Source organism: Lutra lutra, chromosome 2 (genome assembly GCF_902655055.1).
Source record: "Lutra lutra chromosome 2, mLutLut1.2, whole genome shotgun sequence".
NCBI lineage: Eukaryota > Metazoa > Chordata > Mammalia > Carnivora > Mustelidae > Lutra > Lutra lutra.
This window is the reverse complement of record NC_062279.1, coordinates 186235518-186263137: the sequence shown is the minus strand read 5'-3', so window position 1 is coordinate 186263137 and position 27620 is coordinate 186235518. Positions and strand designations below refer to the sequence as shown.

Genomic DNA, 27620 nt, shown 5'->3' with positions numbered 1-27620 from the left:
TTTTTTGCTTATTTTGGAGAGTTGGATTTTATTTTATTTTGTTTTACTTTTTAAATTAGCAATAATCGTGCCTCAGATAAACCTCATTGGCTACGATACTGCCACTGTGCAAAACTTGTTTTACTTTTTTCAAATAAGTCTCAGTTTTAATAATAACCTCTACACAGTTGCTACTGAAAATTGAATTAGCACACCAAAAAATTTATTACAGTTCAGTTTTTGAAAACCAGAAAATTTGGCCTATGCACCCTGCCAATTACGCTCTAACCAAACCACCCAAAGTTTTCTGTGTATTTCTTTTGCACAGGTTACTTAGCTTCCAATTTTTTTTTTTTTTCTTAGCTTCCAATTTTTGATGTTAGGTTTTATCTTAATAACTTCAGGCTTCTCAAACACAGTGGCCACATTTGAAACCTATTAGTGCTTCCTTAGGTCAAATCAAAATGTGCAAGTATATTGAGGTCATTCAAATGTAAACTATAGGATTCCTCACAAATTACTGGTATTAAGGTAGAAAAGATTAAAAAAAAAGACAGTTTATACCATAGATTATCAAAATATTATACAGTTTGCCATAACGTAGAGCAGCTTTCCCAAGTTGCTACATAATGATTCTAAAATTGCTAGCAAGAAGGAACAGTACAAGAATAAAGTTTATGTTTACATTGGCTCTGTGTCATCATTATTTTCCATGCTGGTATCCTCAGGAAGATCTTTATGATACAGGCAATAATGACGGCTATATCTAAATCTTTCCACTCTTCTGATTCAGCCTCAGTTTCCTTCTGCTTAGATCTTTTTGAAGTGTGCACTGCTGGTATTTGATCGGTCACATCATCCTTCCATCCTTTCTTTCTGAGCTATTAACAGGGTCCTTCTCTACCCCTCCTCCTGCTGCTGCGGATACGGTCAGTGAGCCCCTGTGGTTTCTTATTTCTGTCCTCCCATTGGGGTGGATATTCTCAGAGGGGAAAGGAGTTGGATCCTAGGGTTGAGTCAATTTACTACGGTTCTTTGTTAATACTTTGGAGATAGTTTGAGAGGCAGCTGAGCCTTCCTGGGGATTCTCTTCACTGGGCTTCTGAGATGATTCTGGGGCCCAGATTGGGTAAAGCTGCTTTGGTGAATCCACTGAAAGCCTAGGGCCAGGGGTGTGGGGGATGGATTTTAACATTTTTCTGAGTAACTTCTAAATATCCTTATGTGGTAAAGATATTAACCCTTTGTCATGCTGCAAATGTTTAAGCCTTCTGTTTTGTTTTGTTTTTTTTTTTTTCCCAAGGGGGAGTTACCATTTGTGTTTATTTTGTTAACAAAAATAGGTATCCCTGAGCATTATATCTTCTATTTTTCACAAGAACCCTTTTAGCTAAGAGTTTAGAAGCTTAGTTTGGTTCAGTTATTTTCCAGAGATTTCCATCATGCCTTTCTAAATTCCGAAGGTCTTAAGTTTTATACTGACTCCTCCAGCATGCTCTTTTTTTTTTTTTTAAAGATTTTATTTATTTATTTGACAGACAGAGATCACAAGCAGGCAGAGAGGCAGGCAGAGAGAGAGGGGAAAGCAGGCGCTCTGCCAAGCAAAGAGCCCGATGCAGGACTCGATCCCAGGACCCTGAGATCATGACCTGAGCCGAAGGCAGAGGCTTTAACCCACTGAACTACCCAGGCGTCCCCAGCATGCTCTTTATTAGCTACTTTAATTCTGACTGGGGAGCACTATCCCAGAGTACTTAAAACCAACTAGGACATAGGGATCTGGCTTCTGAATTTTGTTGCATGCACATTTTAGGAACTCAGTCCTTTTGCTTTGGTGCTTTTGAGTCAGACCATTTAGTTTTAATTCCTTCAGTTTTCCTGGGTAATGTTTCATTATAAAAAAAATCCTCTTTTCTCAAAAATATATCAGTCTTTTCCTATAAAAAATATCCTTTTGTTGCTGTTATATTTCATATACTATTCTTTATCTTAAAAAATTTAGAATGGGGTACCTGGGTGGCTCAGTTGGTTGGGCCACTGCCTTTGGTTCAGGTCATAATCCTGCAGTCGTGGGATCCACTCTTGGCATCGGGCTCCCTGCTCAGTGGGGAGTCTGCTTCTCCCGCTGACTCTCCCTTCTCTCATGCTCTCTCTCTCTCATTCTCTGTCAAATAAATAAAATATTAAAAAATTTAGAATGGGCATTGAGTGGGTCAGAAGCAAACTTGAGTGTAAAGTTTTGTACTAATTTTGTGGGAAGGTTGAATTGGTCTCAGTTAATTGAGTTACTCACCAGTGCCAGTTGAGTATTAGTATTTGTCAAATACTCCAACAGGTTCCTCGTAATAGATGAATAAATTATTACTCCTATTTTGAAGGAACTCATGATTTAGAAGACTATTGTCAATGAGAATGTTACAGTGATACTCCACTTTTACAATGAAAAATAGTGAGAACACAGTAATTCCTAATTTTCCTTGTCCATGAAAGAACATTGATAACTGAAATTGACAGGTTCCTGAAGTTTTCAGCACCAAAAGATTTGAGTAAAATTCACCCTAATTTTTCTTCTTGAAAGCGAAAATGAAAACTAAAGTATGCACGCACACACACACACAAAGTAGGGAGACAGTGGGAGAAACCAAATATGAACCAGCCATGTGAATAGTTGACTCTTTAATAAATATTATGTAAAGATGATTATCAGTCACTATTGGATCATGACCTTTTTTATATTAGCTGATGCAGAGATTTCAGTGAAAATAATTCCTGTATGTTCATCAGTGTTTTTAAAGCAAGCATTTGAACTATTGAGAACTAATTCACAGAAAAATTATTAAATAGTAAATACTGTGGCAGCCTCTGTACAGTTGGTGTTATAAAGCATTAGATCATGTCATTAATTTGTACCATGGTCTATTACAGGAAAAGGCCCAAGAAGTTCCTTGTTGTTAATTAGTTACTTCAACTTATAAAGTACCTATAATCTCTAACATAGAGTTTGAACTTCTGTTGATCCTTAAATACTTACTGACTTAAAATGAGTAATTGACAGCCTTAATCTAATCTTGGATACCATTATTTTTCTGTAATTCTTTACGTAATAAAAATTCTAATTGAAAAAAATTGAGTCTCTCATAAATTTTTTTTTATTTTAAAGTTCCTAGGTAAAAATACATTTGTGATATAAACATTAAAATTATATTATTAAAGTGACACTAACTTTCAGGGTTTAAGAAAATTATTATAATGGAAAAAAGAAAACAAATAGAAAGTCATCACTTTGTCCCAAAAAGCTGAATGGTCTAAAAAAACAATTGGATGCATAAAGAAGGGGGGGGGCACACGGAAAACTTGATTACAGGGCAATCTCCCCAAGATTAGAGTCAGACAGGCAAATATAGGAGGTCATAACTTCCTAGAACAGAGACTCAGGAGCTGAAACCATCTCAGAAACCAGTACAGAACTGGAACTGTAATTCTGGTAATTGTAATTGACAATTTGCTGGAGGCTTACTATGGATAACTTTGACAATTAAAAACTCCAAAGGGACCTAGTCACAGGGGGGCCTTAGCAGTATCGTGAGATTTACCTCTTAAGAGCTCAAACAGGTTCCCATAGTGAATATCAGAAAAATCTCCTCTTGCTTCCAGCAGGAGTGGGGAAAAAAAACATTTTGAAATACACCAGCTCCCTCTTTTCTTAACAAGACCCACTCTCAGGGGAAACTAGTTAATGGAAGTCTAACTGTTGGAGGATGGAAAATATCAAATGCCTGCCTACTCTAACCATGTTAATTTAAGGAGGGAGAAAAAAACCTGACAAACATGGATGAAGTTCACAGTCCAGACTTACTAAAAGACTGAGACCTAATCAGGGACTATCGAATGCTTCCCTCCCCAACGCCCCCCCACCACATTACTGATGGCCTGTTTATAGCAGTTCCTTTCACCTAGTGCATCATAGCCAGCAATTAAGAAAACATTATAAGGCATACCAAAAGACAAAAAACGCAATTTGAAGGGACAGAGTGAATATCAGAACCAGATATGGCACAAGGGTGTTGGAGTTACCAGATCAGGAATTTAAAGCAACTATGATTAATGTGCTCGGGGATCTAATAGATAAAATAGTCAGTGTGCAAGAACAGGTGGGCAGTGTAAGTGGAGAGATGGAAATCCTAAGAAAAAAGGTAGATAAGGAGTTAAACACTGTACCAGAAATGAAGAATACCTTTGGAGGGCTTATTAGACTGGAGACATGAGTAAAGAACTTCTTTTTTTTTTTTTTTTTTTTTTTTTAAAGATTTTATTTATTTATTTGAGAGAGAGACAGTGAGAGAGAGCATGAGTGAGGAGAAGGTCAGAGGGAGAAGCAGACTCCCCATGGAGCTGGGAGCCCGATTCGGGACTCGATCCCGGGACTCCGGGATCATGACCTGAGCCGAAGGCAGTCGTCCAACCAACTGAGCCACCCAGGCGTCCCGAGTAAAGAACTTCTGAGCTGGAGGATATCTTAGTAGAATCTTCAAAAATGAAAAGTGGGTACTGGGTGGCTCCGTCAGTTAAGTGGCTGCCTTTGGCTCAGGTTTTGATCCCTGGGTCCTAAGATCGAGTCCAACATCGGGCTCCCTACTCAGTGGGAAGCCTGCTTCTCCCTCTGCCCCTGCTGCTCCCCCTGCTTGTACTCTCTCTCTCTGTGTTAAATAAATAAATAAAATCTTAGAAAAGAAAAGAGGACAAGACTGAAAAGAACAGAATATCCAGGGACCGTGGGACAACTATAAAAGTAACGTGTAGTGGGAATAGCAGGAGAAAGAAGGAAGTTTTGAAATTGTAATGACTGAGAATTTCCCCAAGTTAATGTTAGACCTCAAATCACAGATCCAGGAAGTTTGGAGACCACCAAGAAGGATAAGTACCCCCCAAAACAACGCCTAGGTGTATCATTTTCAAACTATAGAAAATCATATTGGAAGAAAAAAAATCCTGAAAGATGCCAGAGAAAAAAACAGCTTACCTGCAGAAGAACAAAGAATTACATTTGACTTCGCCTCAGAAAAACTGTGCAAGTAAGAAGGAAATAGAGCGAAATATTTAAAGTATCGAGAGAAAAACTCACTAACCTAGAATTGTTTTTTCTGTGAAATTATCATTTTTAAAAAAAGATTTTATTTATTTATTCGGCGGATAGAGATCACAAGTAGAGAGGAGGAAGCAGGCTCCCTGCCAAGCAGAGAGCCCGATGTGGGGCTCGATCATGACCCAAGCCGAAGGCAGAGGCTTTAACCCATTGAGCCACCCAGGCACCCCTCCTGTGAAATTATTTTTGAAAAATGAAGAAGAAGTAAAGACTTTCTCAAACAAATTGAGGGAATTTGTTGGTAGTAGACCTCACTTGCAGGAATTACTAAGTTTTTTGACTTGAATGAGTCTCACTTGTCAGTTTTTGCTTTTGTTTCCTTTGTTTTGGGTGTCATATCCAAGATAGCATTCCAAATCCAGTGTCCTAAAACTTTCTCTTTTGTTTTCCTCTAGGAGTTTTATAGTTTCAAGTCACATTTAAGTCTTTCATCCATATTGATTTGGCTTTTGTGTATGGCGTTAGGTAGGGTCCACCCAGTTTCAGTCTTTTGCATGTGGATATACTGTTTTCCCAGTGTCGTTTGTTGAAGACACTGTGCTTTCTGATTATGTAGTCTTGGCATACTTGTTGAAGATCATTTGACCATATATACCAAGGTTTATTTCTAGGCTCTCTGGTTTTTACCACTGGTCTATGTGTTTGTCTTTATGCCATTTCCATACCATTTGATTACTGTAGCTTTGTAATACCTTTACAGGTTAGGAAGTGTGGGGCCTTCAGCTTTGTTCTTTTCCTCAGGATTGTTTTTGACTAGTTGAGGTCTTTGTTGTTCCATATGAATTTTAGGATTTTTTTTTTCCAGTTTCTACAAAGAATGCCTTTGGGATTTTGATAGAGATTACATTGAATCTGTAGATGACATTGGGTGATATGGACAATTTTGATGATACTAAATCTTCCATAAACGTCCTCTGTATGTCCACTGTAAATGTCCCTCCATTTATTTGTGTCTTATTTCTTTCAGCGTTTTTTTGTAGTTTTCAGTGTACAAGTCTTTTGCCTTTTGGGTTAGGTTTGTTACTAATTATTTTATTCTTTTTGATGCTATTGTAAATGACATTTTTAAAAAATTTCCCATTAAGATTGTTTGTTCGTGTATAAAAAGTGCATTTGATTTTGATGTGTTGATTTTGTGTCTACAACTTTGGCATTTGTTAGTTCTAATGGTTTTTTGTTTTGTTTTGGAATCTTTGGGGTCTTCCTCATATAAGGTCATGTAATTTGTGAACAGGGATAATTTTACTTCATACTTTCTGATTCGTGTAAGCCTTTTTTTTCTTACCTGGTTACTCTAGCTAGAATTTCCAGTACAATGTTGAATACAAGTGGTAAGAGTAAGCATCCTTGCCTTGTTCCTCATCTTAGAGGGAAAGCTTTTAGTTTTTCACTGTTGATCTGATGTAAGCTGTGGATTTTTCATTTATGACCTTTGTTATTTTGAGAAAATTTATATTCCTAGTTTATTGTGTGTTTTTATCATGAGTGTTGAATTATGTCAAATGCTTCTTCTGCATTGACATAATCATGTCATTTTTATGCTTTGTTTTGTTGATTTGCTGTATCATATTGATTTTGATTGGTATTGATATTGATTTGTGCTGATATTGATTGAAACATGCTTGCATTCCAGGGATAAATCCCAGTTGGTTGTGGATGTTACCCTTTTAATATGCTCTTGGATTTGGTTTGTTAGTATTCGTTGAGGATTTTTGCACCTATTAAGGATATTGACCTGTACTTTTCTTTACTTGTAGAGTCTGACTGACTGGCTTTGGTGTCAAGGTGATGTTGGCTTCATACAATCAGTTTGGATGTGTTCCCTCTTTAATATTTTGGAAGAGTTTGGGAAAGATTGATGTTAATTAATTCTTCTTGAGGTGTTTGGTAGAATTCTCCATTGAATTTTTTGGTCCTGGGCTTTTCTTTGTTGAGAGGTTTTTGATTACTGATTAGGTATCCTTAGTAGTTACATAGTTGTGTTCAGATTTTCTCCTTCTTCATGACTCAGTCTTGGTAGGTTGTGCATTCCTAGGAATTTATCTCTTTCTTCTGGTTTATCTAATTGGTATCTAATTATTCATAGTAAGTAGTCTTTTATGAATCTTTGTATTTCATACAAAGTCAGCTTTAGCACTGCATCTTTCACTTCTGATTTGAATTTTCTCCTCTTTTTCTTAGTCTGCTTAAAGGTTTCTCAATTTTGTTGATCTTTCTAAAAACTTTTTTTTTTTTTTTTCATTTTCTTTCCTATTGTTTATCCTGTTTTGTTTAGTCTTCTTTAGTCTTTATTATTTCCTTCCTTCTGCTAACTTTGGGCTTGTTTGTTCTTTTTCTGGTTCCTTGAGGTATAAAGTTAGGGTTCATTTTTGAGATTTCTCTCCTTCCTTCTTTCCTTCCTTCCTTCCTTACTGGATTCTGTTTTATTTATTTATGAGATTTACTTATTTATTTTTGAGAGAGAGCAGGGCTGGGGGAAGGGGCAGAGGGGTTAGAGAGAATTTCAACCAGACTTTGTGCTGAGCATGGGCCCTGATGCAGGGCTTGATTTCATGACCCTGAGATCATGACCTGAACTGAAACCAAGAGTTGGACACTTAACTGACAGTGCCACCCAGGTAGCACTTTTTTTTTTTTTTTTTTACACTTTTTTAAATGTAGTATTTACCACTATAAACTTCCCTGTTAGTACTGCTTTTGCTGCATCCCAAAATTTTGATGTGTTATGTTTTTGTTTCCCAAGTATTTTTTAACTTTCATTCCGATTTCTTCTTTTATCCACTGCTTAAGGATGTGTATTGTTTAGTTTTCATACATTTGTGAATTTTCCAGTTCTCCTTTTGTTATCAATTGCTAGTTTCATTCCATTGTTGGTGGAAAAGACACTTGGTTCATACCAAATCTTCTTAAATTTGTTAAAACTTATTTTGTGACCCAATATGTGACATGTCCTGGAGAATGTTCCATGTGCAGTGAAGAAGAATGTGTATTCTGCTACTGTTGGGTGGAATGTTCTGTATACATCTGTCAAGTTTATTTGGTCTATAATGTTATTCAGGTTGCCCGTTTCCCTGTTGAAATTCTGTCTAGATATTTGTTTTCTTTTTTTCCTTTTATTTTTTTCAGTGTTCCAAAATTCATTGTTTATGCACCACACCCAGTGCTCCATGCAATACATGCCCTCCTTAATACCTACCACCAGGTTCACCCAACCCCACTCCCCTCCCCTCCAAAACCCTCAGTTTGTTTCTCAGAGTCCACAGTCTCTCATGGTTTGTCTCCCTCTCTGATTTCCCCCAACTCACTTCTCTCCATCTCCCAGTGTCCTCCATGTTATTCCTTAGGTTCCACATGTAAGTGAAACCATATGATAATTGACTCTCTCTGCTTGACTTATTTCACTCAACATAGTCTCGTCCAGTCCCATCCATGTTGATACAGAAGTTGAGTATTCATCCTTTCTGATGGAGGCATAATATTCGATTGTATATATGGACCACATCATCTTTATCCATTTGTCTGTTGAAGGACATCTTGGTTCTTTCCACAGTTTGGTGACTGTGGCCATGGCTGCTATGAACATTGGGTCTGTCTAGATATTTTATCCTTTTGATACTGGGGTATGTTCTGATGTTGGGTGTATATACCATTCTTACATCTTTCTAATGAATTGACCCTTTTATCATTATATATTGTCCTGTTTTTTGCCTCTTATCAGTTTTTTACTTTTTTGGATATAAGTATGGCCACTTCTACTCTCTTTCAGTTATATTTGCATAGAATATCTTTTCACTTTTACTTTCATCCTCTGTATGTCTTTTTAAATCTAGAGTGAGTCTGTTGTAGACAGCAAGTGGTTGGATCTTACTTTTTCTGATCCATTTAGCTACTCTGTCTTTTGATTGCTGACTTTAGTCTTTTATATTTAAAATAATTACTGATAGGGAAGACTTACTGTGTCCATTTTGTTACTTGTTTTTGACTGTTTTATAGTTTTTTGTCTCTTTGTTCCTCCTGTTTTCTTGGTGGTGGTGGTGATTTTTTGTTGTTGTTGTTGTTGTTGTTTTGTGACATGCTTTGATTCCTTCCTCATTTCCCTTTCTGTATCTTCTACAGGTGTTTTCTTTGTGCTTAACCATAGGTTTTACATAAAGCATCTCATAGTTTTGACAATCTGTAATAAACTGATGGTGCTTCAGAACTCTCTTTTACAAGTCTCTCCTTCTACATTTTATTATCAGTATCACGAATTACATCTTTTTATTGTGTAGCTTATTAATGTATTTTGTAGTTATATTTATATTTGTGTTTTAACTTCTATACTAGAATTAAGTTAATGTTTTCATTTATTCTCTAAGTTATTTTCTCTTAGAAACAATTTGTAGAGTTTAACATTTGTTATGCACACTTTTGTGACTAAGTTCTAAACTTAAGTTTAAAAATTACTTTAAAACTTTTCATGATAAACTTCTATATAAGTTCAGTACATCTAATAAATTTTTTTGTTGTTTAAACAGAATTTTGAGAGTGATGCTCAGCCATATAGAAGAATATATTGAACCTATAGTTTTCTGAAGAATCAGTTCAAAGATCCAAAACATACAAAAGGTAATGAAAAGGTTGTATCTTAGAGTTTATTTTTGGCAAAATATATAAATGAATCCATAAATGTATTTTGAAATACTAATTTGAGGAATGTTTTATTTTAAAATTTTTCCTGTTGTATTAATTTATTCCAAATGCTTATTGTATCAGCTATACTTAGATGCTACTTTAGATACTGAGAATCCATTGATGGACAAGACAGAAGCTGTCCCTGCTCTCATTAGGATTGCATTCTAAAGGGAGGGAGGACAAATAATAGACAAACCAATGAAACATTTGTAGTTGAGTGCAGAGAGTAAAATGGATAATGTGATAGAGACTGGTGACTGCTTTCATAATTGATAGAAATATGAAATATTTGAAAGCTCTCATTGAAGAGGAATATTTCAGTTAAGATCTGAATGGCAAGAATGTGCCAGCCCTGTGAAGATCTGAGAGAGGAGATTTACAGGCAGTAAACAAAAATGACCATGGAATACTTGAGGAACAGAAAGGAAAAATGTGACTAGAGTATAATGAGGGGATGAGCATATGGAATTTAGGTTGGAGAAGAAAAGTGGGAGAGGAACAGATTTATAAATTTGCAGAAAAAGTGCTTCATAAGAAAGTGCTTTGTAAGAAGTGCTTTCTTTGTAAGAAAGTCAAGTGTTCTGTTTGCTGTATAATATTTTAGGTACCTGTAAAATTTGTAGAAATATCAAAGGTAGTTGGATATAAGACTCTGAAGTTGAGAATCTGGTCTAGGGGTATGGATTTGGGATTTATTGGCATAGAGAGATACTTAGAGGAGTATGTCTGGATGAAATTATCTAGGAAGTGTACATAGATTGGGAAGGATGTAGCCTTAGGACATGCCAGTATTAATCAGAGGAGAAGGAACAGCCAATGAGATGGGTGAAAAATTAGGAACGTGTTCTGTCACAGAAGGCAAAAAAAGAAAAGTAATAAATGCAGAAGTGATCAGTTACATCATATGCTACTAAGAAGTAAAATAGAGAGTAGAGTAAAGCAGCCATTAGATTTGGCAGCCTGAATGTCTTTCATAACTCTAATAAGAGTGAGCAATCTCAGTGGGATTGTGTGAAGGTGAAAGCCTGATTAAAATTGATGAAGAGAAAATGGGGTATTTCCATTGAAGATGGCAAAAAATGCAATTAAGTTCTATTTCTTCTTGAAACTCCATTAAAGCTAAAGAATTTTTTTTTTTAACAAAAGACATAACTTCATAAGAACAAAGAGAAGGGGAGAAAAAAAAATTACAACAAAATTTTGGAAGCTGAAAAGCAAAAGGAAGTATGATATCTATCTTATGGATCTTAGAATCCTGAGCCACCTGTGAGAATGATGAGAAACTTTATGGCACTGTAGAACCTCTAAAATGTCAGGAATTGAGAGCATGCTTTACTTCTGCAAAGGAGTAAAAATGGGACTAAACACAGTCTGATTTGTTGCCAGTCTAAGAGGTGATTATATTTTATAGATCCTTTTCTTGACCTTGTAATTCCAGGCAACTACCCCATCACTATCTTAGCAGGAGGCTAAACATTTATTCTCTAGGAAAGATAAAATAGCATGGTTGAGAATGGGAGTACCATATTGAAAGTAAAGAGATTAAAAAACTTAGGCTACCAGATTTTTATAATTTTCAGTCAGTAGTTTAGAAGATTCCCTTCTGGAAATTGTAACCAGCCTAAGAGAAAAGATCTGAAGATACAGACTCAAAGAATTTCCCCAAAGAAATATTCCAACCTGGTATCCCTGCAATAAAGTTGATAGTCAGCAAGCCCTATCATACAGAGCTTCAGGGATCCTTTTAGACCCCACCCTTAAATGAGCTGGTGGCCAGAGATCACTAAACATTTTAGGAAAACCTCTTATGTAAGAGCCAAATACCATGCCAAAAGAAAATACCAAGTTGGGGGCCGGCAGGCAGGTAAAAATTGAAACACAAAACTGTTGTTTAATAGTTTCAGAGAGGTAAGAGGAGATGCTAAATCCATGAAACATGAAAGAAAAACAATTACATTAGACATATTCTTTTTTTTTTTTTTTTTTAACAGAGAGAGAGAGAGAAAGATCACAAGTAGGCAGAGAGGCAGGCAGAGAGAGGAGGAAGCAGGATCACTGCTGAGCAGAGAGCCCGATGTGGGGCTCGATCCCAGAACCCTGAGATCATGAACTGAGCTGAAGGCAGAGGCTTAACCCACTGAGCCACCCAGGTGCCCCCAAAAAACAATTACATTAAAAATGAAAAATTCAGTGGAAGAGTGGAAAAGTAAAACTGAGATTTTGAGAGTAAAGCAAAGTTAAATGGGAGAGAAAAAAATAAGAAAATTGGAGCAACTGTCAGCATATCCAGTGTTGACATAATGGGAATTCCAAAAAAGGAGAAAAGAGTAAAATAAAGAATAGAGACTGATTCAGCAAATATCCAGAATTAGAGGACATAAGTTTCCAAGTAGAAAGAGCCTATAGTACGAAAATTATGGAAATAAGTCCAAAATAGGACATATCACTGTTAAATTTTAAAACATAAGGGAGCTTCCAGAATAAGAGAAATAGGTCACATGTAAAGATCAGTAATCAGAAAGGCTTTGGGCTTCTTGAGAATACTCTGGAAACTAGAAGGCATTGGAGCCTTCATAATGCTAAGGGAAAACTTACTTCCAATCCAGTATTCATTATGGAGCTAAACTGTTGATTAAGTACAGACGAATGACAGTTTCAGACTTGTGATATCTAAAAATACTTATCTGCCATGCCCCCTTTCTTGGGGAGTTATTGTAGGAGGTACTCAACACAAATAAAGAAGTAAACTGAAAGGGATGAAGCCATAAGATAGAAGAAACAGAAAATGCACCTTACATAGAAACCCAGGAAATCACCAGGAACATTGTGAATAATGATCCCAAGATGATCGCTGGTTGCTGTTTATGGAGAACGTCCAGTCCCAACAGGAGTAGGTCAGAAGGTATCAAGATAAATAGGTGTGAGATTACATTGGTTGAATGTGTAATATGTTTGAAGATATTAAGAGGATTTAGACAGGGAAGAGTTTGGGGCTAAATTGGTGATAAGTTTATAGAAAAGTAAGTCAATAATAAAACAATGATTAACTCTAGGGAAAATTATTTAGAAAGGGAAGGCAATTGTATTATGCTGTATGGCTCAGCTGTGAATTGCCTTTATAGAGTCATCATAATGTTAACTGAATATAACCACCTAGCCAAAGTTATGGTACTGGGAATTTGGGCAAATATGCACATATATGGAGTAAGGATGGGGAATCAAAGAAAACTAAATTCGTATTTTTCTTAGTGGAATTCAGTGGGTTATGCCTGAAAAATAAGACTCTTTTGAGAGCAAAAGGAGACATTTTAATAATTACATTGGGACAACTTGAATAATTAGGACTGTGTAGGTACCCTCCCTAAAACAGAAGGAATCAAGAAGTCACAAAATAAAGAATATTGGAGCGTTAACTGCCAGAAGAAATAGTTTAAGAGGCGAAAGTGGTGAAAAGTGGGAAATGGAGATCATAGGACAGAGGATTTCTGATTTTTTAATAATTCCTATAAAACTTTGTGGCCACTTTAGATCTGAACATGTATACAGTGGTGAAAATAAACACTACATTTTAAAGGAAGGGAGAGAATGGAATTAAAGATGTTGGAACAACAATTGTGCTCTGCCACGCAGTTTTCTTGCGAGAGGGAGCAAAAAAGGAAAGGTAGTACCTGAAGGGGGTTGGTGTGTCAAGGGTGGTTTTTTTTTTTTTTTAAGGTTAAATACTAAGTTGATAATCAGAAAAATCCAGTTACCAAGAGACAAGTTCATGATGTAGGAATGGAAAGCCTTGAGAGGTGACAGCAGAGGGGATTCAGAGGACTAGTATTATGTCATTAGATACTGCACAGTTTACTTGTAATATAGAATGTGTTATTTTATGCATAGGGATTCTTTTCCAAAGATGGATTTCCAGGCACTGAGATTTTCTGTTAATTATATTTAATGTTGCATGTTGAATTAAAAACATATCTGCTTCTGTATTTGGCAAAGTTTGAATGTTTTATAATCATGTTTTATGATCATGACCTGAACCACAATCAACTGACAGAGGCATCCAGATGCCCCAAGAAAAAGAAAAAGAAAAGAAAAAAAAGATTTTTAATAATAAAATTTGATCTGTATTAGATTATATAGTTGAAATTCCATGCTGTCTATAGGGACATTGCTTATTTTTAAAAGCTGAATCCTTAGAATCCATAGAATGGAAAGTATGACTCAGGATAGTTTTTTTTGTACTGAAAATGTGAGGCCTCGGATGGTTCTAAAAAAAGACCTTTTGGCTGTTCCACCATTATTACCCTTGTGTTTTGATAAAATTAATTTGGCACCATTTAAAGAAGTCATAGTCGGCCCTAGAGTACTTAGTTGGGCCTATTTCACTTTTCCCCTTACCTTTCCCTTAAATATATCCTGTCACTTGGCTAGAAAGGGAAAAAAAAAAGATCTTGGACTAGACTGGTAGAGAAACATAGTCTATGTCATTCAGTTAGCAGCACAATAGATGTTTGGAAAGCATATTGTTAATGACATTAGTAAAACAGCCTAATAAAGCATCAGCCTGTATCTTCTAAACCATTTTGGGTTCAGTTATGATGGCCCTTGATATAGTCTAGGCCCTAATTCTTGGGGTCTTTTTTTTCTCCTAGTTTGTCATATTTTCTACCTTTTGATAATTAAAGAAGCATATACTCGGTGCCACTTAACGCTCAGATCTGGCCTTTTAACTTGAAAGTGAAACCGTTCTTTTTTAATTCACCCAACTTGGCTGTTACCTTTGCACCGTTCTTTTTGTTCTAGTGATAGAACCAGCCTCCGTCATTACTGTGATGATAGGTTTGTCTCTTAGAGAGTTGTGCTTGGATCATCTTTAAAGTCTCCTCTAACTCCCAGATTGTGTAATTCCACGCTCTATCTGCTGATGTTGACCCAGACACTTAAAACCAATAATTTATCTAGTGTTAGTTCTTCTTATTTTTACCTCTGACTCCCCATTCATTTTCTTTTAAGAGCTCTTAGCCCTTTGCAGTCTCACTTATGTAGCCATTACCACATGGGCACTGCAGCGTCATTGAGCAAGGACCATTCCCTCGCTCCTTCGTGCCTGTACATTTGAACAGTGACAGAATAGTTCAAACTCCCATGTTGTAGGACAACTTTCATCTATTCTCACCTAGAGTTCCACCTTAATTTATAGTATTTTTTAAATTTTAAACAAAAGATATAATTGTTAAAGTAGAATTCTCATGCCTCAAAACTGTTAAGGTTTTTATTAGCATTGAGGTGGTTGTTCAATATTTAATTCGCAGCTATAGGATATGAGTATTTTGTTTGACTAAAACCTGCCTTACACTTTATAAAAACTGTAGAACATAGGATGACAAATTTTAGGCTTATGATTCTGTTTAAAGTAGTAAATCTTAATTCCTTCAATATAGGTATGAGACTCCTTATAATAAAACTCTTTCCTCCCTTTTCTTTTTTTCTCTTCTCTTCTCTTCCTTTTCTTCTTTTTTTTTTTCCTTTTCCTTTCATTTCTTTTCTCTTCATTCATTTTATTTTTCAGTAATCTTTATACCTAGTGTGGGGCTTGAACCTCTACCCTGAGACTGAGCTGCATGCTGTACTGACTGAGCCAGCCAGGCACATCCTAATAAGGCTCTTTTCTACTTGTCTTACCTTTGCCCTTCTATCCACTCTTATTCTCATTTTATGCTCTAGTAATTAAACTTTAAGTTGTAACATCTCTGGATTTTTCCCTGAAGAAAATGCTAAACCTCTTCAGTCTCTCAAATAGGGTGCTCCCTTGTCTCATAAAGGCCTGTGCCTTTGCAAATTGCCATTCCTGTGGCTTTCCAGCCTTTCACATATTACCTTCTCTTGTTCTCTGGTCTATTATTTCTCATACTCAAATGGTCATACAAATCACATGGGGACCATGTTCAAATGTAGATTCTGATTCAGTAGGACTGTCTTCTAACAGGGTCTCAGATGATGCCATTGCTGATGGTCTCTGCACCATATTTTTATTAACAATCTAGACTACCTGACAAATTCATTGTCATCAAGACTATTTCCTCTGACTCCTCTTTGTATACCTTCATTATCCTTTTTATTATTCTTTAGGTGTCTGTCTCCCTATTCAATTGCAGATTTTTGCCTATAGGGACTTTGTGTTTTCTTCTTGTATTCCTAAAGCTTAGCCTACTATTTAATAGGAAATAGGTTTTCAACAAATATTTGTTGTTGATTCGATTTTTAAATTAAAGAATAGTTGACATACAATGTTGTATTAGTTTCAGGTATAAACAGTGAGCAATTGTATACATTATACATGCTCACCATGGATAAGTGTAGTTACCATCTGTTACCATACAATGTTACTACAGTATTATTGACTGTATTGCCTATGCTGTACTTTTTATTCCCATGGCTTATTTATTTTGTAACTGGCAGTTTGTACACCTTACTTCCCTTCACTTAGCTCACTCATCCTCCCACTCCCCTCCCCTCTGGAACTATCAGGTTTATTCTTTGTATTATGACTCTGTTTCTGTTTTGTTCTGTGTTTTAGATTTCACATATAGGTGAAATCATATGGAATTTGTCTTTGACTTATTTGATCCAGCCTGATACCCTCTATGTTCATCCATGTTGTCAAGATTGGCAAGATTTCATTCTTTTTATGGCTGAGTAATATTCCACTGTACACATACACATACACACAGCATCTTCTTTATCCATTCATCTGTCTCAGTGGGCATCTAGGTTATTTACATATCTTGACTCTTGTAAATACTGATGCATGAACATAAGGGTGTATGTATCTTTTTTTGAATTATAGCCTATTCACAGTTACATACTCTAATTAATCTATATACTAAATATTAAAAGTGGCCTTTTTTACTGCTTTATAATAGAAAATGAATCCTCAATTTTCTTCCCCTGTGTTCCTTTTTTTAGAAGGGAGCCTCACATTTGCCCCAGTTCTAGGTATTTGCTTGAAAATAATGTTTCAGCCTTGGGTACAAACCAAAACATTTGAATTCTCTCTGATAACATACAGTGTTCCTCAATATTACTATGTTTGTAGAAATAAATTTTTTGAAAACTAATGACTGTTTATTTTTCCTTCCACCCAAGGAGAAGTACAAATGTCTACCACAAGACGAAAACGTAATATGTTATGTTGTTTACCGTAAGCTGTAGTAAAATGAGCTCAATTGTTGACAGGTATGTTTTTAGAGACTCTTTATTTTGAATCCTATAAAGCTATTTTAAAATTTATTATTAGAGTAATGGTCTGTATCATACTGATAAAAGGAGTTTCGTATTTAAACGTAATTCCTATTACGCTTAATTTCCATATTGAGCAAACAGCGTGTAATAATAGTAAGACATACTGATACTATCTGTAGCCAAAGTCAGCAGCATATGGTTTGTGTCCCAAACAGATCATGAACTGTAATTTTGAGTGTTTGGTCAGAGCTGCTCTGAAAGAAATTGTGACAGTGGCAGATGTTTCCTTGGCATCTTATGGAATCTTCTATCTCCTTATGTCTTATTTTTTTCTCCTTATTGCTGCTAACTCCACCCCTTTAAGTGTTTTAGCATTTGTGATTGATAAGTGGTAACTTTAATTAGGATTTTATTAGTTAAAATTACAGTCTTTAAATCATACTCTCACGTGTAGGATAAACCTTGTTTCTTTGATTTTAAGACTTTTGTTTGTTTGTTTTAACACCTCTGACACTAAGATTCATCTTACAATTGCCTTATCGTAGTTTAATTGGTAGCATTTTTTTTCCCAATGTGATGGCATATAAAATACTGATAAGTCTTTATAAAGATTAATGGTGTTTTTAATTTGATGAAATACAGTAACATATTTTAAGCTCTTATTCTTTGACAGCTCTTTGTTGTCGAGTACTTTTTATATGTTATTTCATTTTACTTCCCAGTAATGCCATGAGATTTTACAGCTGAGGAAACAATAGGTCAGGGAGGTTGAATAACTTGTTTAAGGTCACATAGTTACGTGCTGAGCTGGGATTAGGACCTGTGTTGGTCTGTCTGACACTCAAGTTCCTGTATTTTTATTATAGTGTACTGTGTGATTCTTCCATAGGGGATTCTTTAAGAGTTTTGTAGCTAGAGTTGTATACAGAAGTGACCTTTGACGTCTGGGGCCAGCCTGTCTCCCTTTCCTGTGAGATAAACAGTGAAGATACATACTCTACCAGAACTTAAGACCTAAGGGGCAAGGAGTTTCCTTAGAGAGGCCTGCCTGCAGCACTGCCATAGATTTGGGCTATGCCATATTTTCAGGTGGGCTCTATGTGTAGTTGTCTCCTCAGAAAGGATGTTCCTTCAGTGCTCCTAAGTGGTTAAATATGATTGTGGTATTATGCTTCTTGATGATTGCCAATTCTCATTCTAGACAATATGACATCTAGAGACAACATCATGTTCAGACAGAAGCAGTGATTTTTAATATGAGTTAGTTATCTCTGGGAATATCATGAAAGTTACGGACTTTCTCCTCAGTAATGTGCATATACATACAAAAGTTGTCATAAATTGCAGTGCACACATGGAACCCTGAAAGTCCAGACATGGAACTCTATAATATAAAATTTGTAGATATTCTCAACAGTGGGTCCAACAGACACCATATGTGCCTTTGTAGGCCTCAGAAAGTTGTGGTTAAAGTAGTGAATAGCGAATTCATATAAAGGTCATATGAAATTATTTAATATCACTACTTAGGTTAAGGAATTAGCCACCAGTGCTCTTGATTTTATTTGTTAGAATGCTGTTTCCCTAGATCTTCCCATAACCAACCCCTTCTTGTCACTTAGATCTCAGCTTAAATGTCTGCATCTCAGCAGGTCCTTTCCTAAACACTCAGATTAAAGTAACATCACAGTAACTAAAAAATCACCCCTTTTTAAAAAACATAAAGCTTGTCATCATATATTTCCTTCTTGATTTATTTTGTTCTACTAGAAAATAAGCTGTAGGAGAGGAGGGATTTCCATGTTTAACTGTTTTAATGTTCTGTAAGCATGTCCAGAGCAGAGCCTGGCACACGAGTATTAGTAAATATTTGTCGCATGAATCAGTAATGATTGAATTGTAGTAATATAAGTATATATAAAAGCTAGATACTGTGATGTTTATGAGTGATTTGTGGCTTTATAACATGAATGTCTCAAAAATTTTTAAGCCATGCTATTATAATTAAAAATAATTTCAAATGAATCCTTTTATATAATGGCAAATACACTGACTTTCTATAGTTCTCATTGATTACTACCAGTTTGAAACAAGGTATTAACCTCTGATTAAATTAAATTCTGGTTTAGCATGTTGTATATATAGTACATAAGTAGTTTTGAAATTCACATTTGTGATAAACTTTTAAAAAATGTAATTAAACATGCATTAACTTTAGTTTTCTAATACTTGTTAGAGAACAGGTGAGCAGTTAATTCAATTTGAATTTGTACAATCCTTTAACTCTACAAAAATCCTAGGATAGAACTGATTTGATTCACATGTCATTTTGAAATTGCTGTTGCTCAATGAGTTTGCTCTTATTTTCTCTATTCACTTTCTTTTTTCTTTTAGAGAAGATGGTAGTATTTTTGATGGGTTGGTGGAAGAAGATGACAAGGACAAAGCAAAAAGGTAGTTCAACTTAAGATGTAAAGTAGTAAATAAATAAGTAAATGTAAAAGTAAGTAAATAGTAAATCAGTGGTTTCCAAAAGCTGTCTGCGTTAAGAACTTAGGTATATTAGCAAGGTGCAAAAGCTGAGAATATCAATATGCATTTTATAATTTAAGTAAAATTATCCAGTAAAAGTGCTCATATCATCACATCATATTACGAGTATATAATATCTATAAGGCATCACTAAGGATGTTAACTTTCATCACTCGGCTAAGGTAGGGTTTGCCAGATTCACCATTATAGTTACTCATTTCCCCTTGACTTACTCTGTTCTTTGGTAGCAAGTTATGAAGTGTAGCGTACCTTCAGAGTAGGAATGGAGGGAATTAAGCTCCACCTCCCATAGGGAGGGATATCTATACACATTTGGAATATTTCTGTAAAAACATTTTCTCCCATCCCATTTTTTTATGTCTGTAGGGACTCATTGGTTTATTTTATGCTTTAGGTTATATACTCCATGCTTTTTTATTTTGTTGCTCAAATTGTTTCAGCTTTGGCGATTGAGAGTTCTTTCAGAGTAGGCCCCTGGGACCTCCACGTGCCTCCATTCTCCCAAGAGAGGGGAAAGTAGACAATGGGGAAAGGGAGAGGAGAATTGTTGGAGAGATATCCTCAAATAGGTGGGGGAATGGGATCTAGGGCCATGGTGGTATTGATAGGGGCTTCTACCTTAAATAGGAGAGTGGGCAGTTAGTTATAGTATCGGGAGGGGGAGAGTCCAGGTAGCATTATAGCAAAGTTTATAGTCCCTCAGAGTGAGCAGTAAACACTTTCTGGGTTTTTTCCCCCAGCTATGTTGAACTGTGTGGGTGCTTAGACAAGGGTAGATGTTGTTTTATACATATATATAAAAGATAAACATGTAATAAGTAATAGTTCTTACATGTCTGTATTTAGCCAAAAAAAGGGGAGTAGGAATACTGGGATATAAAAAAATACAAACTTTAATGAATGGTTAAAATACATCTAAGAAGAAGATTTTGAGGAAAACTATACAATGTTTCAAGGAAATAAAAAAAAGACCTGGATTTGAAACTAAAAATATATAGGACAACCCCTTATCCCTTAACCTCAGTCTGATGAAGGAAAGTTCTTCAGTCTTGCTTGAATGAAGAGGTAGAACTATAAGGAATTGACTTGGAAATTCTTAAAGGCCAAGCTTATTGATGGGTAAGGTAAGCTAAGGGTATTCTTTTCTTTTCTTTCTTTTTTTTTTTTTTTTAAAGATTTTATTTATTTATTTGACAGACAGAAATCACAGGCAGGCAGAGAGAAAGGAGGAAGCAGACTGCCCGCTGAGCAGAGAGCCCAATGTGGGGCTCGATCTCAGGACCCTGGGATCATGACCTGAGCCGAAGGCAGAGGCTTTAACCAGCTAAGCCACCCAGGCGCCCCGGGTATTCTATTTTTGAAGATTCTGAAAGTTTGATAGTGTTTTTAGGGAACCAGAAATACTGTGGCTCTGAAAGATAATCGGAAAAAGAAAAAGAATCTCACTCTACTATCACAATTAAGGAGTACCACACTGAACTCTGACTAAAACAGTGATGAGTTCAAGTACCTTAGTGTTGACGCAAGAACAAAGGGAGTTTTATAGCCACCCTCAAAATGAACCATCTGTGGCCTGTTCTCAGTGAAGTTATCGTAAAGGCTGAGAAATTCCATCCTCCATGTAGTATGAAGTAAAGTTTGCTTTAGTTGTTGTCATCCAGTGATAGAGTTGGCAGTATGTGATTTCTGTATGTTTTCTTCCCCTGGAATAAAAATGGCTGATTTGAATTACTACTTCATGGTAGCTGTGTGGTACTGGGCACGTTCTCCTTGTGCCTGAGTTGTCACCTGTAAAATGAAAAGTGGTAAGAAAGTCTACCTTATAGGAGTAAATGAGATTTCTTAAGTGCTTGTAGTAGTGCCTGGCACATCAGTGTGCAATGAATATTGGCTTTTATTTTTATTCCAATTCATGTGTTCAGATACTTCATACATGCTAATTCTCAAATGTTTATTTCTTACTGTTTTCTGAAGGGATATAACTGGATTTGTATATCTAAGCCTCTTGTGCATATCTTTTAAAATATGCAACAGGCAATTTCATCATATCTAAATTCTCTCCAAACCATCTGTCCACCAAAACCAGTATCACATGTTATTATTTCATATTAATAAACAGCGTTATCAGTAACTTGGGAGTCCTTGTAGGTTTCCCTTTTGCTTCCCACTGTAAACCAGGTTTGATTTACCTAGAATGGATAGTTCTGCCTCTTAACCCTCAAACCCATGCTGTTGTTAACACTGCCACTGCCATGGTTTATAGGCTAGCGTGTTGCACTTGCCTCCTACATGGTCATCTGGTGTCCAGGCTTGTTTGCCGTACAGTAAGTTTTCAAGAGTATTTGTTAAATGACTTTGTTTCACCAAGCTTTGATCCTTTCCTCACTCTGATGCCAGAATGATCTTATTAACGAGCTGTTCCGTTCCCATCATTTCTTTGCTTTAAAACCTTTCAGTGCCTTCCCATTACTTTCAGGATTAAATTAAAATCCCTTTATGTAACATAAAAACTTCATGATTTTTTCCAGCATTTATGTCTCCCACCCAGCCCCCAGCTCTAGCATACTGGGGCACAGAAAGCCTATTCATTAGCCGTGTTTAGCCATATCAGACTACTAGTGATAGGTTTTTGTTCCTGTACGAGCTTTCTGTACCTGCAGTGCCTTGTGTACACTCCAGTACCATCCTTTTCTCACTCAACCTTCATGATTCACTTCAGTAGATGAGGATGCCATCTCTGGATCCTCTGAATTTCCATTGGAATTTGATAAATTTCTTGAAAGAGCTTGTCTTTTCTCAGTATCCTTAGCCTTTATTAACATAGTCTCTGTTATTATAGCAAGCACTCACTGTTTGAAGGAGGAGTCATTTCCCAGTAATAATATAGAATATATACTTCTTTGTTACCGAGCAAAAAATAAATAAAATTGTCCTCTGACCTTTTGGGAAATGAGTATAAACAAGTTTTGCTTAAACAAAAACTGAATTAGAAAATCTAACTTCACGAAGTATACAATTAGAGGTTAGAGTAGAATGATTAGTTGCTATATAAATAATTGTATTTGCTTGTCTAAAGGTCTTGGTGCCACTTGATATGTTTACTGGTTAGCTACTTCACATACAATAGTACTAATAATTCATTTGGTGTGCATATTTTGAGTGCTTATATTTGTTAGATGTTACCCTTAAGTGCTTAGGTGAAAAAATTGGGCCTCTGTTATCAAGGTGTACACAGCCTAATGGAGAGAGAGAGATGCAGACAAATGGTTCTAGCTCGGTGCTGGAGTCTGGCCATACAAGAATAAAGAGGAAGACTGAATGGATAAGCTTGAGGGTAGATTTTCATTTTTAGATTTGTTTGTAATTTAAAACTTAGAGGAAATGGTTAACTTTCTCCTACCTAGTAATTTTGAATAATTTGTATTTACACATTATATGCACTTCCACAAATATATCTCAGTAATACTCATAATAGCCAAATAAGTAAAATACAAATTTTTGGTAAATATTAGATCAGATACAACCTGTGATTTGAATGAGGTTTGTCTTATTAGCCTTTTCCTAAGAACATGTTTGCAAGTGCTGAATATGTAAGTTCTTCAGTGATAAACTGATAAGAAAATTACTGCCCTAGTTAACTGTACATTGTTGGTAACCTGTGGATAAATATTTATTACACCTATATTGATGGAAGTGCATACGTGTGTAGTTGTGTCCAAAGTCAGCATTGTATTAAGCTATGTGTGTAATCAAATGGATTGTTTGAAGGCTGCTTAATTTTTTTTTCCATCAGAGTATCTAGAAACAAATCTGAAAAGAAACGTAGAGATCAATTTAATGTTCTCATTAAAGAACTGGGATCCATGCTTCCTGGTAATGCTAGGAAGATGGACAAATCTACTGTTCTGCAGAAGAGCATTGATTTTTTACGAAAACATAAAGGTAAAATTTTAACTTTATAAGACAGATGTTTTTAATAAGAGTCTTCTTTAAAGCATAATGTGATGGAATCTTGACAGTGATTCTTAAAATTGGATGCTTCCTCACCTTTTTTTTGAGAGAAAGTGATCAATTGCCTTTTTAAAGATTTCCTGGTATGTCCTTTATTTCATTCAACAAACATTTATTTAGTGCCTACTGTATCCTAGGTTCTTGGGGTACAGAATAGCAGTCCTGGCCCTCAGTTAACTCAAGCCAAGGAAGACAGATATGGAAACAGCTAATTTACTTTGCAGATACTTAAAACATGAGTAGTGTTTGCAAACAAAAACTTACCATGAGAACACAGAGGGGAAATGAATGTGTCAAGAAAACCTTAAAAATAGTTGATTTTGCAGCTAGTCTTCCTTTTAGATTAAGGAGAACAACATTTCACCTGGAGGAAACAGGAATAGTGTGTGCAAACGCAGAGAAGCAGGAAGAGTTCAGTGTAATTGGAGCATAGTTGAGTTGGAAGATCGTGGGTATATTTCAAAGAAAGGCAAGAACCACATCATGAGGGCCTTGTATGCTATTTAAAAGATGATTTCAGTGTATGTCTAGGAAATAAATACTGTTCATTAAATAAAGTGATTATTAATTGAAGAAAATAATTTTGACTGAGTTATGAAAAAGTTAAAGAATATTGAATGTTTTGATAACAGAGATAATAGATGAAAAACTTGTAGAAGGACATGTCCTTTTCCAGATGGCAAATGAAACCATAAAACTTTTCAGAAGGAGAATTTGTAACTAGTACTTTCAGTCACTCCTCTGGAGCTCACTCAGTCATGCATTTTCAGGCTGGTTTATGCTTCACCACTCTTCGAAATTATTTTTATTAATTTCACAATTGCAGCAGCCCCACCTGTTCTGCTGCCAGTCAGACAATAGCAATAGCTTTTTCTTATATTGAATACACTGGAAATTTTTCAAAAAATATTTATTTATTATTAGAGAGAGAGAGTGTGTGTGAGAGTATGAGTGAGGGGAGGCACAGAGGAAGGGAGAGAGAATCCCAAGCAGGCTCCATGCTTAGTGTGGGGCCAGATTCGGGGCTCTGTCCTAGGATCCTGAGATCATGGCCTGAGCCAAAATCAAGAGTCCAGTCTCAACCCACTGAGCCACCCAGGTGCCCCTGCACTGGAAATTTTAATCCATCCACCACTGACTTTTTCTCCCTTGGCCTGTGTTATACTGCACTTCTTCATTCACCTCTCCTCCCTAAGTGAAACTCTTTCTTTTTCCCCCCAGATGTCTTCTCTTTGGTGCTCTTGTTTTATACTCTTTCCCTTGGTTATCTCATTCCATAGCTTCTATTGCCTCTCTGTTAAACTACCATATCTGTATTTTTAGATGCAAACTTTTCAGTCTTTTGTTTCCATATAACTTCTAGATCTTTCTTTTGCATGTGCTCAAACTGTGCATCTGAAACTGAATTCATTTTCATTTTGTCAAGTCACCTCTTTCTCTCAACTTTCCTTTTTACATTTTTACAACACTACCCTTTCAAGCCCTAGGACTCAAGCCTGAAAAGACAGATTTTTTTCACCTTCCTTAGTACTGTATCATAGTTGCCAAATTCTGTGATTCTTCCGTAAATGTGTCAGAATTGCTTGTTTTCCTTTTTTTATTGTCACCATTATCATTACATTTTACCTCTGCAAATCGTATTCTCACTAACCGTAGTGTCCCTTGTTAGCACACCTAGTCCCCTCAGACACTGCAGTTCAATAAATGATTGCTGAATGAAATGAAATCATATGAATGCATTTGCCCCTGATAATAGAGGATTAATTCTGGCATTAAGTAGGTCAGGTTTTTTGTTTTTTTTTTTTTTTTCCAAAATTGGATATATAATTCTCACAAAAGCAAAGTTTACCTTAAATTGAAAGGGAGTTCTTAAATACTTTTATTAGTACTCTAAGCCTGTGTTTAACTAAACTTAATGGATTTGCTTGTGGATTTAAATTCTTTTTCTGGATGTATATAATTGGTGTGAATTTGAAAAGCATGACTATATTCTACAGAATTAGTAGCTAGAGTTCTTAGTTACTTATAATATTGTAATACAGGCATTTTCAATATGCCAAATGTTGGGTGATAATTTAATATCCTACGTTTATATATCTGCTAATAGAAAATCAAAACCGCTTGGTCCCTACTTTTCACTGCAAAGTAGAATATATTTTATAGAGTAAAATCTATGATACAGATTTTTATTTTGCCAAGTTGTTGAATATGTCTGCATTTAAAAATGGAAAAATATTTATTAACTAAATAGTTCAGGTTTCGTCATTTTTAGCTTTCTTGTAACTAAATCCATTAGAAAAATGTTGCAAAATAAACTAATAATTTTGTTAAAACGTGTGCCCCAAGCCAGGGATTTCCAGATTTCTGACCAGTTCCTTACCACTAAGAAAACATTCAAGAGGACACTAAGCAAAATCACTCTGGGATTATTACTTTAAAGTTTTTCTGCAAATTTTAGTCTCCTTGATTAGTTTGGAATACAGCACCTCAGGTTGGGAGGAATCTTTCTGCCTGGTAATAGGCAAAGCTAAAGTCATCTTAGTTAAAAGCAGACTGATTGACCTCCTTGGCTTCTTTCCTCCAGGTTCTTGTCCGATTGCTCTAACTAGGTTCCACTATTTGAATGTCAAGAGAAAAATGATTCTTCCCAGTGCTTATAACTAGTATGCCTATTTTGATTCTTATTTGGTCATTATGTCAAGCAGGAAGCATTCTCAGGTCTTCAGCAATATAGCAATACCAAAGCTCCCCAAAGAAAAACCAAAGACTAGTATTTCCAAAAGACCGAATCCAAGGAGATAACTTGCCACGTTAGTGCATGTATTTCATCATACCCAAACCTGGGCCTCCTGATACCTACCTAAAACCAATAAATGTTACTGCTTGTGGTTCTCATATTAAATAGAGAGGGAGGAGAGAACGCAACTTGTTGGACTTTTGTATCACCCCTTGCCCCTACCCTGTGTTTGGAGTATGCCACTAATGTGTCAAATAATCTTTACAGAAATCACTGCACAGTCAGATGCCAGTGAAATTCGACAGGACTGGAAACCTACATTCCTTAGTAATGAAGAATTTACACAATTAATGTTAGAGGTATGTCTAGATTTAATTTTTGAAAAGTTTGTTTTCCTCAAAAAAGTCATTGAGGTGATGAATATTAGTATGGTTTTAACAATATTAATTTAATATTGGAAAGTCTTAGTTCCCTGATATGTATAAGTAAATAGTACTATGTGGTAAGGTAGTGTTAAATTTTTATATTTTTTAATATTACATGATTTTTGAGAGGTTTAATAAAAGTCAGAAACCTATAGTTATCAAGTTCTCTACCTGAGGCCACTAACAACATTCAAGTAAAGAATAATGTATTTTATTCATTACATGTTAAATATTATTTATGCCCAGGTGCCCCTGGCTGGCTCGGTAAAATCTGAGACTCCTGATCTCTGGGTCATGAGTTTAAGCCCCATATTGGGTATAGAGATTACTTAAAAATAAAATCTTTAAATATTATTATGAAATGTATACTACTGGACCAAGGATCATTTTTAACAAATTGAAATTCACCTAAATACAATGTGGAATGATAATAAATGAAGTATTTTGGAAATATTAAAACATTGAATATACATCGAAAGACAACCTTTCTTAATTCAAGTAGAAACTTCTAAAAGGAAATAAGTGTTCTGTAACAAAATTATTTTTGAAAACAATTCAGAACATGCTTGCTTGTAATTGAAAAAACTCAATACCTCATACAATTATAAAATCCACAAACATTTTGAGTCACTCATATCTATCAATTTTACTTTTCTACTTTTTAATCATTTCCTGTGTAGAATAATATAGGTATCATCTCTGTATACAAAGTACACAGCTCATTATCAAATTTCCATGAAAACTTAGATAGGAAACAGAGGTGGTATACTTTGGCAGTAACAGTTAAGGACAAGAAAAATAAACTCTTAATAAAATAGACATAGAGCTGAAGAAAGCAGTCGAGATAGAGATGTTAGAGATA

The 27620-nt window shown here is 35.6% G+C and overlaps 1 protein-coding gene and 1 pseudogene across 10 annotated transcripts in view; one reads left to right on the top strand and one right to left on the bottom strand.

The window, feature by feature from the left end:
- The window catches only part of CLOCK (clock circadian regulator), a 137693-nt gene that overhangs the window by 46477 nt on the left and 63596 nt on the right, over positions 1-27620 (top strand). For 8 of the 10 annotated variants that reach the window (XM_047719335.1, XM_047719340.1, XM_047719342.1 and 5 more), the window contains 5 exons: positions 9640-9730; positions 16937-17026; positions 19427-19486; positions 23379-23527; positions 26601-26692. In XM_047719335.1, coding sequence (XP_047575291.1) covers positions 16980-17026; positions 19427-19486; positions 23379-23527; positions 26601-26692 — 348 coding nt within the window. In that variant the 5' untranslated portion in view covers positions 9640-9730; positions 16937-16979. Of the gene's footprint in view, positions 1-9639; positions 9731-13324; positions 13458-16936; positions 17027-19426; positions 19487-23378; positions 23528-26600; positions 26693-27620 lie in introns of those variants that run through there. The other 2 variants (XM_047719339.1, XM_047719343.1) reach the window with 2 other exon arrangements.
- Positions 32-116, bottom strand: LOC125094474 (uncharacterized; annotated as a pseudogene).